Source organism: Phascolarctos cinereus, unplaced genomic scaffold (assembly GCF_003287225.1).
Source record: "Phascolarctos cinereus isolate Bilbo 61053 unplaced genomic scaffold, phaCin_HiC Scaffold_5;HRSCAF=322, whole genome shotgun sequence".
In the NCBI taxonomy this organism is placed as follows: domain Eukaryota; kingdom Metazoa; phylum Chordata; class Mammalia; order Diprotodontia; family Phascolarctidae; genus Phascolarctos; species Phascolarctos cinereus.
The window spans coordinates 16122694-16135137 of NW_027555958.1; the positions used below are offsets into that span (position 1 = coordinate 16122694).

The following is a 12444-nucleotide window of genomic DNA, read 5'->3' on the forward strand; positions in this document are numbered from 1 at the left end:
TCTGAGGTCCCTTGCAGTTCTAACATTTTTATCACGTTGTAGACAGCCCTGGTATTCTACATAATGCTTCCTCAAGGAACAAGACCCTCCCTGTCACTCTCAGGATTTGAGAGGGAAGGGAATGAAGACAAGAAAGCAGGAATGACGACTTGGCTTTGGCCACCAGAGACAAGTTTTGTCACAGGCGATGTATTTATTTCTCAGTTCATTACATGAAAGACCTCGGACCTCAGTGGGCTTGGCACCGGTGGTCCCACTGCTCTGTAAGAATGCCAAGTACAAGATGTCCCCTACAACCCAACGACACCAAAGCAAAGAGAGAGAAATCAGTAACATGAATCATAACACCATAGGGAAACCGAGAGTCGCCATCCACTGGTGGCCTGGCCACACTGCCACTCTTAACCAAGCTAAAGTGAGTTAATAAAACAAAAAGCAGAAGCCAGCTAGTGTTTTCCTTTGAGAGCCTACACAGAATTGCAATGTGTAGATAAAAGGGTTAGAGCATATAGTAAAATTCAGAAAGCAGGGACACTTAATGCATACAGAACACACCAACATAAATAAGAAAAAGTCTAAAAATTAGCACTGAACCTAATACCAGCATTTTCTTCAATGCTTAGAAATGTGCTCCATGGACTTGTATAGAACTTGTGATTAATTTACTTCGCCATAATCATAGAAACCAGGAGGTGGCTCTTCTAGGCTATAAAATCAACAGCATGGAATGCTGTTGGAACAAGAAGAATCATTCTGGACTGGAATTTCCATCCAGTAAAGCCGGCCGTCTTTCCTGATCTGTTGGGAAATGCATCCAAGATGGAATTGGCTTTTTTTCTCTGAAGACTCCATTGTGATAACTTTTTCCTAAGTGTTCCACACTTAATTTCAGTCTCACCGGGATTTGAGAATTCCATTACTGGAGCCTAGGAAGCCCAGCATGGAACCAGCTCAGTTCTAAGCTTGATGCAAAGAAAAGAGTTTTTTCTTTTTTTCCATTTTTCCCTCAGTGAGATAAACCAAACTGAAAAGTCATTTAAAAGGAAGGCAGAGGGGAGGCTGGTGATCTTGGAAAATCCAAAAAGCTGCAGAAGGGCACTGGCATGGTGATGTGACATTGGAGAGATGGAAACAGACCCTTAAATGAACCCCCGTGGAAATGCAGTGAACCCCAATTAAAGGTCCAGCCAATAGGGATCTCATTTAGCTGCCTAAAGCAGAGGCAGATTTGGAGTACCTGCTGTTAGCCTCTGTCCATGGGACTCTGTAAGATGAGACACAATACAAGGCTCTGGAAAGTTCTGTTTGAACTAGGAAAGTGACTTTGGGGGGACAGATTATTATCCTAAGGCTGGTGATTGGGTAGGTCCAGAGAAAGCCTACCAACATTTGGTTTCTAACAGCACCAAAATTAAAGATACAGGACCACACAATGAGGAAACTGTTGGAGTCGGAAATGCTGTGTTTGGGATGAAGCAAACTTCACAGCTTGGCAAGATGGAGTTAGTGGAGATGGGGACGACGCACTTCAGGCTGGGAGGGCCGGCTCTGGAGATGGTGCTTTGTCCTCTTTCTGCCCACCCCAGCCACCCTCATGAACTCGAATTTGGGGCTTTGGGGCATGGGACTTTGCTCACTCACAGAACGTGACCACTTTAACTATCTTAGTAGGCTGAACTGAATTAAGCATGGTATTCCGGGAGTAAGTAATCTGGTTCAAATTTCTGTCCTCCACTCACCTTTCATCCTGTCTCAGGACTCCCAGCTTCCAGGGACTTGAAGTCACATGGGTGGTAACATCTTTCTGATTAGAAAGGGGTCCAATGAGTGACTTCAGCTGGGAGGCAATGTTTCAGGCCCAGCTGTTAGATCAGTTAGATTCAACGAGCTGGGCTTTTCCCCCCTGGAGGCCTTAGGGAAGAACCCAACCATCAAACCTCACAAACAAGTGGTCATCCGAGTCTGGGAGTGGAGAAGGAGTCCTTAGAAGGGAACTGGTCGAGGTAAAGGGGCGCCATGTGGGCGCTGCTCATGGGCTGGTTACTTCCCTTCGGCTGCTGCTGCCCTTCCCCCAGACTTCCGGCCAGCCATCACATGGGAACAAGAACTCTGTTTTGGAAGCTTGCTCCTCCAAGGTGTTGATCTCCTGCAAGATGGGCTTCTGGACAGGCTTTGTTGGGCACAGAGACGAACCAAGGTGATTCCTGTTTATTCTTTGAGATGTCGCATTGGAAGAGAAGAAATCGGATTAATGGGAAAACACCAAGAGCGCCTGCCCCGCCCAGCTCAGCGCCTCCATCTTCACCATGTCCTGACTTCTGGCCTTGCTGCGGTTAGTGTGACTTTTAGCCAGGGTGGGAGAGCTAATGAAGGAGGCAGAGGCCCGGGGCCTGGCACCCTCTCGGTGCTTAACAAATGCGTGCTTGCGTGATGGATCACACGAGCATCTGCATCCCTCTCACTGTTCACACAACATGGGCACTTAATGTTTTATTCTGTTTTCCTCTTTCACTTGGGGTGACGAGGGAGCATGGCATTGAGGACGAAAGGGGCAGCAGAGCTTATAGGAATGGACTTTTCTTCTGGGGATGGGTCTAGGGTTGGTCCCGGGTGTGCTGAGGGGCAGATGAAGCCTTATGCCTGGGGGCACTGGAGGCAGGTCAGGCCTTTCCAGAAAGGGCTCTGGGCTCCTATCTCCAAGCCACTGTGAACAAGATTCTACTTTTGCCTGCTTGGTTTGCTCAAAAGGTGCTGAGGGAAAGCCGGACCACCGGGGAAACCTCATTTTAGTGGGGCTCTGGGGAAGCCGCTGTCCCACAGGGCCCCCCGGCTGGGAGTGCCCAGTGACGAGGCTCTCAACACACCCTTATGGAATCCCCCAGGAGGAAGGAGAGGGGGAGAAGATGACCGCTGTTGGGGGGGGGCAGTCTCCTGCCTGCTGCCGTGAGCAGAGCCTCCTGCGCGGCCACAGCCCTGCTCCCCAACCCCCAGTGAGCATTTTTGTCCACAGAGAGATACTGTATCTTTAATCGGGGCCCAGGTTTGCCCAGGGGGAAGACAGGCTGCTATTTCAGGCTGCTGCTCTCATTACTGTCCCTTCTGGGTCCCAGGCTGTCCAGCAAGGAAGATACGGTGTCGTTGGGCTGGGGGGGTGCCAGGGGGTCCCCTCCCTTCATCTTGTTGCTTCGTGAGGCAGGGCCTGGGGCTCCGTCTTGTCCAGAGCCTGGTTCAGCGGAAGATAGCGGGTCTGAAAGGAAAGACACGGTCTCTGTCTGACGAGGAGGGCACTGAGAGCAGTCTGGGGCGGCAAGGCCTTCCGGGTGGCCAGGGATGCCCTCTGTCTCTGAGGAGGGAGGCGGCCTGGGGGAGGCTCTAAGGCAGCAGCCCCAAGGGAAGGGGGGCGCCTCAGAAGGCCATCGGGAGCAGGAGATAGATGGGACTGGGGATCTCAGGTCCTCCAGGCCTTTCCCCTTGGGTCCCCAAGCAGCTTCTAATAGAGGAGCTCATGTCAAGGTTGGGCAGCTTAGGAAACCCCCTGTTGTTTCTCTAGGAGAGAGGTAGGTGGGCAGGTGGATGGGCAGGGGTTCTTTGAGGGATTCCACAAGAGAAGGAAGCAGCGGCTGCCAAGTCCACAGGGCCCATCCCTCAAGGCAGGAATGGGGCCAGTAAACTTGGCCTCTGGGCAGCTGGGCTCCCGCTCCCCTCCCACCCCCACCCCCATTCTAGGGGCTGTCCTTCCAGACTCCGCCTAGCACAGTCCTCTGGACACTCACCGTGAATTCCAATCATGTGCTCCAGGATCAGCACCCTCTCAGCTAAGATCTTCAGGGCTTCTCGAAGCTGTTGTACCCCCTCACTCTGTGGGAACAAGTAAGCACCCACCTCAGGAGGTTTGTTTGATACGTATGAGGAGCAGAGGCAAAAAGCTGGGCCGCCGAAGCTGTGACTGGCCTTGGAGAGGTCTGGGGGCGGCGGGGACAGGCCAGGTGTTGATCAGGAAAGAGCCAGATGCTGGCAGAGTTCTTGCGTGCACCGCGGTTTGGGCCCATAGGGCCATCTAGTCATTTTACACACGAGGAAACTGAGGACCAGAACAGCTAAGTGACTTGCAGGCTGTGAGTGGCAGAGCTGGGACTCGAATTCTTGTCCTTGGACTCCCAACCCAGCCCCCTGCCCCTGCTCCAAACTGTGCCAGGCCACTTCTCTGAACCTTGATCTTCTCATCCATAACGTGAGGGGGTGTCACCCAATGGCTGCAATCCTCTGACTAGGTGTGGGGTGTGCGTGTGTGTTTACATGACAGTCGGTGCCCAGGTCCTGCCAATTTTTCTTCCAAAATGTCTCTCCTATGCTGCTTCCTTTCCATGATCTCTACCTCAATCCGCCCTGCACACCTCTGCCTCAGTAACCTTCCTCGGCGGTCTGTGGGATAAAGTTCCCTCTCCTCATACCGGCAGCCTTCAGTGACTTCCTGAGCTGCCGCCTCCCCCCTCCTCCCCATGCCTTTCCTCCTGTTGGTGGTCTACATGTCATGACTCTGGCCAGCCCTGCTCATGCACTGTTCCCTGTGGGTTCCATGCCTGTTCATGCCATTCCCCTGGCCTGGAATGTGCTGCCACTTGCCTTTCCTATAAACCAGCTCCTGCTTCTCCTTGGAGCCCAGGCCCATGAGCTGCAGGCCAGGGGCTGGCCTCCTCTCAGTTCCTGCAACCCTGTCTAGACCATGTACCTTAATGCTTATCCCAGTCTTACACTGTTGGGTAGCATGTGTGTGTGTGTGTGTGTGTGTGTATCTCTTGTCTCCTTAACAGGATTGGAAGCTCCCTGAGGACAGGGACCAGGCCTCCTGTTTCCTCTCCATCTGCCGCAGCTCTTCAGCATTCTGGATTTCCTAGGATCTTGGGATGTAGAGGTGAAAGGGACACGGGAGGTCATTGAGTGCAGTCCCCTCCGAGCGGGATAAGGCAGCGGGGGCTTAGCGCAGGAAGGTGCCCTGCCCGGTCAAACCATACCAAGTGTCCCAGCCATGACAGGAGGCAGGGGCTGGAGTGGCAAGGGGAGCCACAAGGCTGGTGTCTGTATACTGACTCTGTGTGGCCTTGGGCAAGTCACTTGACCTGGCACGGACTCAGTTTCCTCATCTATAAAATGGGGGTGGGTGGGCTAGATGGCCTCCGAGGTCTCTTTTAGTTCTAGATCTAGAACCCTATGGAACCAGATCCTCTGACCCCAAATTCAATGTTCTTTCAATGCTGCTTCATCAAGAAAGGACTGAAAGTCTCCTAATTTGAGCCAGCTCAGATAGACATGAGTCAATGAGAAATAAGGAGAGAGAATACACTTATCAAAACATTTAGGCAATTTTTACCTCTTTTCCCTTTTCTACTCCTTTTGAACCAGGTTCACCCTAAAATAAGACGAAAGAATTAAAAAAAGAGATTGTTATCAAGCAAAGGAAGGTCAGTAAATCCCAGCTTATCATGAAGATGATCATATTTGTGGTGGGGCAGCAGAAGCCTGTTGGTTACTCTGTGGACAGAGGAAGTGTGCCACGAATGTGGGGCTGGGATTGGGGGGAGGCTTCTAGAAGAGTCCTTAAAAACCCCAAGAATTAAGAGAATCACAAGTGAGGTACCATTCATAGGTATGGTTGGGGGAGAGTTCTCAACCCACCAAAGGACAGAGACCATCACAAGGTAAAACAGATGATTTTGATCACATGGAATAACAAAGCTATTACGTGAACAAGAGAAATATAATTAGATATAAATTAGGATATGATATATAACATAATTATTTCACATCATATATAATTGTATTAAGTAGTTGATTGAGGAAAATTCTGTTCATCAAATATCTTTGTTAAGGCTCTTATATCCAAAGTACAGAGGGAACTAACACAAATATACTGGACCAAAAGCCATTTCCCAATGGATAAGTAATCAAGATGTATGAATAAAAATATCGCCAACCATTAACTAGTATGTGAAAGAATGCTCCAATCACCACCAACAAAAGGAACGCATATCAGAGCCACCTTCAAGTTTCAGCTCACATCTGGCACATTGGTAGAGATGAGGAGAGATGAGAATAGTCAGGGTTGGGCTGTGCAAAGAGAAGCGCACTAATACAACACTGGTGAAACTGCTGGGTGTGAGAGGAACGATGTTTGTTTGAAATGGCATGATGAAGGCTTGATGCGGAGAACAAGTCCCTGATGGTGAGAGCTCTTCAGCAGTGGAATGGGCTGGCCTGGTTGTGTGTGAGCTCCTCCTCCTTGGCCATCTGGCTTCTACTTGGGCAGGGGTAGCTGGGACTCCATGGCCTCCGAGGTTCTTTGGAGGGGTTGCATCGTTTTCACAGGATCCCAGACTCTTCCCAGCATGACTCTGTTGATGATTACCGAGCCCAAACCTCTCACCCTACCTTCTGTTTTCTTTTACCAAATACTCCATTATCCACTCTGGTGGGAACATTTTTTTCATCCCCACTCCTCTTCCCCCTGAACATGACTTCTCTGCTGAATGCATGCCCTTGCCCTCTCTCTACACAGAGTTGCCAGGTCTCCATTTCCTGAATCACTTTAATGTCATGGGGTAGTCATCAGCTGTGATTTCTGTGTGTCCCTGGAATTGATGGATACTGTAATTCATGGAAATATGGAGCTCTGTAGAGAGAAACTGATCCTTTTCATAATGTGTAGTATAAAATCACAATGATCTCTTTCCAAAAGGAATTCTTCCCTTTGGTTCTGTAGATGCAGCTTCTGTTTCTTAGCTAAGCCCCCACTCACCTCCCAATTCCCTAGTGAAAGGTCATGGGGTCAAGTGGAGCAGATAACCCAGTGTATGGGAACCACAGCCATTTCCTTTAGTCGTGTGGGTCCTCTTCTCCCTCCGCTTGCCTGAACTCTGGGGGCCCTTTCTTGGTATGCAGACTCACCAGCTACCCCTCCTTAGCTGGTGAGTCTTTTTTTTTTTTTAAGAATTGCTGGCTTTAATTTCTTATTTAAATACAATGATTTTTTTAAAAGAGTAAATTATAAAACTTTACACTGCAGATATTTTACACAAATGCAAACATGCATATTTCTATCTTCCAAACTCTAGGCATAAGATTTTAAAAATTGTAATCACAAAGCAGACAGCTTTAAGTTAACTTGTTAAAATGAACTCGAGACAAAAGGGATGATGGGAAAATGGTGATGGCAAGTGATGATCATTATTCTACTGGTCTTTTACTTCAACCTGCATCTGAGTTCCCAAAATGCCACCTACCACACCACATTGGAATAATTCCATTTTTACTATAACCTAATATACATCTACATGAGAATATTTCTTTCAAAATAACACATAAATACATCACACACACAGCCTACTGAATCTGTCATCTCAATCAAGGAAATAGGAATTCTGAAGTCTAAAGTTTTCCCACCACCAAAGAAGCAAATATAAACACCACACACAGAAAAAAGACCCACAAGATTGTTACAGACAAAAGGTAAATAAAGAATAAGTAGTCTTGGTTTCAGCCAGGAAGCTTGAGTTTGCTAGTATCTAAACCCCACTGTGATTTTAGATGTAAAATTTAAGCGTCAGATAACAAGTATTTCCAAAAGATAGGGTTCTGAGATTTCTCACTATTTACTCTGACTACCAGTCTCTAAACAAACACAAAAGGATGGGAGACAAATAACAAATACAAGAAAATTTGAAAAATTCCATAAGATGCTTCAAAATGTTGAAAACACCCATGGCTCCTGTGTCCAAGTTGTCATCCAAAGCGTGTGTATTCTTGCACATATGCATACGTCCTCCATATTTCCCCTACTAGTCTGCTATATCTGAATAACTAATCATAGCACTGTGTGTAAATAATGCATTTACACAATCTTTTGTGACGATTACCAAATTAACATCTTGACTTGGAAATATTAGAACCAAGGTTCTGCCTGCTTCTTTCAGCATTTGTTTTTATTTAAAATTTAAAAGCTTACACAGGAAACCTTAGTTCAGATGACTGAAATCAGGCTCAAAGAATTGGGCAAGATAATTATAGCAGTGAAAAAATATTCCTTATTTCTAGCAACAATATAAACCGAGAATGGTATTGTCCATCTCTAATGTCAACACCACTAATGAATTATAAAAATTATCAATTCATTATAAATAAACTCTCATACTTCATTAAAGTCAAGCTAAAAGCCTGAAATTTGAGTAAGAACCAAAAAGTACGTACAAGTCACAAGGTAATGAGGCTTATTCCCCTTTACTTGAACTCTCAGCTTTCTTTGCACAATTTGTAAGGGGAAAGCAGAGTCCCCCCTGTGCCTTTGACTTCCCCCAGGTGTCTTGTGTCTTGTGTCTAGATTCAAATTCTCCTTCTACTTCAGAACTGGTGTTGAAGGGTTGACAGGCAGGGGAATGGTGGAAGTGAAAAGGAGGCATAAGTCAGAGGCAATAGGCCAGAAATTTGAAATATGTATTTCCCAGCAAACATAAACAAAAGGACGTTCTTGTGTTAAGAAACATGTATTATTTATAGGCAGTGGGATGTTCCTTTAGACCGTATGGAGACCTACTGCATGTACACTTAACAAGGTCCACACTTAATTGTAGTTTAGACTTGCTGTCCTAGAGCAACCTTTTCATTTTGTCAGTATCATTTTAAGCATTTTACAGATGACCTGCACAAAATGGCATATTTTGTCTTGCTTCCAGCAATGAAAAAATACAACCTGCAATTTCCACATAGTTGTACAAAAGCATGGGGAGAAATCCCCAGATCCAGGAGAGTTATGGGCCTCTCATTTGATACTTTCAGACTCCTCCTGGGATAGTTTTTAAAACTCCCGCCTAGTTCATACAGTCAGTAGGTTTCTCCTCTAACCCCTACTACTCAGTCATTGCCATTCTTTCTTTTTAAAAAACCCATTCCTTTTGAAATGCACTGAACCAGTTATGTCCAATGGAAGCTTAACGTGGGCTCATGGTTTTGCCTTATCAATTTCATCCAGTCACTGCACCTGCACGTGGGATTCTTCTGTCCTGGGCAGGGCCAATTTGTACCGGCTCAAATTCAAATTAGAACTAAAATGGTAGCCGTGACTTTCACAGTCTAGATACAAAGCTCCAAAATGAAGCCAAGTGCTCTATGTATGTTGTTCACTGGTCTTGCTACATATCTCAGCTCTGCACACAGTAGGTATTCAACAAATATTTGGTTAATTAAATATCATGTCTCTTTGTTGTTAATGTACATGTAGCTTGTTCACGCATAAGGACTCTGAGGAAGGGTTTAGCCCTATTAGCTTGAGAGTGATGTAGGAATGAGCCTGGTGCACTGGCTGGAAGACTCCAGGCCATGATAAAATGATCCCTCCCAACCCACAGTCTTGGCTGCTTTTCTTTGTTTATAGATGAATGGTGGTGTTGGAGACAAAAGACAAGAATGAAATAATCCTTGTCCTCAAGGCACTTATGTTCTACTGGGGGAGGCAGACCTTGGCCACCATACACTTCATTTATTTAAAAAATTTTTTTTTTAGACAATTGGGGTTAAGTGACTTGCTCAGGGTCACACAGCTAGTAAGTGTCAAGTGTTTGGTCTGAGGCTGGATTTGAACTCAGGTCCTCCTGATTTCAGGGCCGGTGCTCTATCCACTGTGCCACCTCACTGGCCCTCACCATACATTTCAGTGGGTTGCAGGGATGGTTACTGATTGCCAGAACATCAGAGAGCTCCCCATATTCTTCATATCTTTAAAAAACAAAGTGTGGCTTGAACTACAACAAGGAGAGGTAAATACAAGAATATTCAGGAAGTCCATGGATTCAGGGCTGTATAAATGGGACTCAATGGCCTGGTAAAGATTCACCTGAAGGTTTAAGGTACTTACTCGATCTCCTCTGTCTCCCTTGGAATCTTTAAAGCCTGGGTCCCCTGGAGGGCCTGGATCACCCAAGAAACAGACCAAATGGTGGAATGACATGACACCCTTGCGTTGGTCAGGTCGGTATGTCTCCCAGAGGCCAGGAATACATCACCACATCTACTACTCCCTGATTAACATGGGCTATTTGTTGGGCAAAGGATACATGCAGGGCCATGGGCTATCTGACTATATATGTAATTATCCTAGGACCCCTGCAACTCTGGGAAATGGCCATTTTTGGGGTCTGGAATTTTCCCCAAGTGGGAAATGACCAGCTGGTATTTGAGAGGACAGCTCTTTGCCAAGGTGACCCTGGAAATGATTACAGGTGGACCTTAAGTCAACACAAGCATGAACACAGGGAACAAACCACACACCTGGCGATAACTCCTGAGTTGTGTGAGCCCCAGGAGGAGCCACCCAGGGATTCAAAGCTGTTTGTGGGCAAGGAATGCTTTTGGTTCCTGTCTTCTGCAGTGCCTTGTACACAGAAGGCGCTTAATCAATGCTAGTTTAACTGAAGGTTCCACAGAACTGGGGATTTCCTGGACTCTTCACTACCTTGGAACAAAGCCCAGACTAATCATAGCCAGGCATGGCCTGGTAGCCCTGTGGGGTGGGGCCATCATAACAGGATGGGGGGAGGGCGCCACTTGGTGGGAATGTGGGCCCCATTGAGGGAGTCCTGGAAGTGCCACAAAGCTCAGTGACCTTCATCCACAAGAGGCAGTATGATGGGCAATTGAAAGATGACTGGATTTGAAGCCAGAGAATCTGGGTTGGAATCCTAGGTATGCTCACCGCTTGTGTTCATTTTGGATAAGTCACATAAGCTCCTCAAGCCTCATTCCCCATCCATAAAATGATAGGCTTGCCTGAGATGACCTGTAAAGTCTCAGAAACTTCTAAACTATTATTTCAGGGACATGTTTTCCCATCCCTCACAACACCCAGATGCGAGCCTTGTGAATAGATAGTAGGATCTCAAGGAATACTTACTGGTGTTTGGAGAACCTAACACTGGGAAACTTAGAGCAGACAGGAAATGGGAGGGAGAGCAAGGAGAGTGAAGAGGAGAGTGTCAATGTTTTAGGACACGTGGCTTAGGGAAGCCAAGGTTTGGCTCCTATTGCCCAAGGACTTGGAGGGCACAGTCAGGGCTGGGTGTGCCAGCACACATGGTCTGTGCTTTGTTGTTTCCACAGTGGTTAGCCCCAGTCCCGAGGCTAGAGGTCAGTCAGATCTGTGCTGACCGCTGCTGGGCTTTACCCAAGGACAGCCACAGAACCTACAAGGTAAGCCAAAAGAAAGAACGATGGGATTTCAGGTGCTGAACCAGGCACTTGGTGAAATCCTTCGTGGTAGTGGGCCCTGCCTCTAATTTCCACAAATCACGCTAGATGGGAAATATCTATTCCACCATTCACGTCTCCATGTGACCACAGGCTGGGCTGGTCAGGGTGGGAAGAGAAGGAGAAAGCCTGTGGCAGTGACATCAGAGATCCAATGCAAGATGTGGCCCATTAAGAGCAAAGGTGGAGGCTATTAGAAGATGCTAAGAAATGGAGACCAGAGGCTTTGCAAAAAACAAACAAACCAGAAAACCCCCTGTGACAGATGGAATTTAATAGGGATGAATATAAAGTTTTAGACTTGGGTTAAAAAAAATTACCTTCATGAGTATAAGATGAGAGAGATGAGTTTGGAGAGAAAAAGATCTAGAGCTCTTAGTGGACTTTGCTCGATATGAGTTAATAGGGCAATACAGCAGCTAAGAACACTGACATAGCTTTAAGGTGCATTAAAAGAGGCACAATGTGCTCTGGGAAGGTGACAGCCACGTGCTCCACTCCAGTCGCGGGAGCGCGGTGCTCAGTGTTGTTGTGTTACATCTTAGGAAGGATCTTCTCAAAGGCAAACTGTGTAGCATCCACCCATGGGAGGTCAGAACAAAGGGTGAAAGACCTCGGGGTCATGCCTTATCCATCCAATGAAGGGACTGGGGAAATTCTATGATCCTAGGGAAGAAAAGACAGGGTGACTGTCTTCAAGGAAGGAATTAATCCATTCCTGGCTTCAGAGGGCAGAACAAGGAACTAGTGGACGCTGCTGAGAGGCAAAGTTGGGTTTTGTGTTAGGAAAAGAAAGCTCGCTCCCAGAGCCAGCTGAAAGCAGAAGGGACTGCCCTGGGAGGGAGAGGACGCCTTCTTGATGGCGGTCTTCAAGGGAGAGTTGGATGGCAGGCACTCTTCGGGGTGGATGGTTGGGCCCTGTGCTGTCTTTGTGAGTCTGTCACGGGCAGCTACTGCGGCAGCGGGCTGGGACAGAAGGGATAAACCACTGGGAATGTGGTCCAGTGTCCAATTAAAGATGAAGAAAGCAAGTGACCAAGGGGAAAACCAAGACAGCAGGGACTTGCCTGAGCTCTCCCAAATTCCCCTCCAAACAACTTTAAAATAATGCCTCAAAACAAGTTCTAGAGTGGCAGGACTAACAAAAGGTTGGGG

The 12444-nt window shown here is 47.1% G+C and overlaps 1 protein-coding gene across 2 annotated transcripts in view; it reads right to left on the reverse strand.

The window, feature by feature from the left end:
- Positions 1-149: 149 nt before the first annotated feature.
- Positions 150-12444, reverse strand: part of COL26A1 (collagen type XXVI alpha 1 chain) — a 267961-nt gene continuing 255666 nt past the window's right edge. For both annotated transcript variants that reach the window (XM_021005767.2, XM_021005766.2), the window contains exons 10-12: positions 5369-5407; positions 3774-3858; positions 150-3247 (exon numbers count right to left, since the gene is read on the reverse strand). In XM_021005767.2, coding sequence (XP_020861426.1) covers positions 3066-3247; positions 3774-3858; positions 5369-5407 — 306 coding nt within the window. In that variant the 3' untranslated portion in view covers positions 150-3065. The remainder of the gene's footprint in view (positions 3248-3773; positions 3859-5368; positions 5408-12444) is intronic.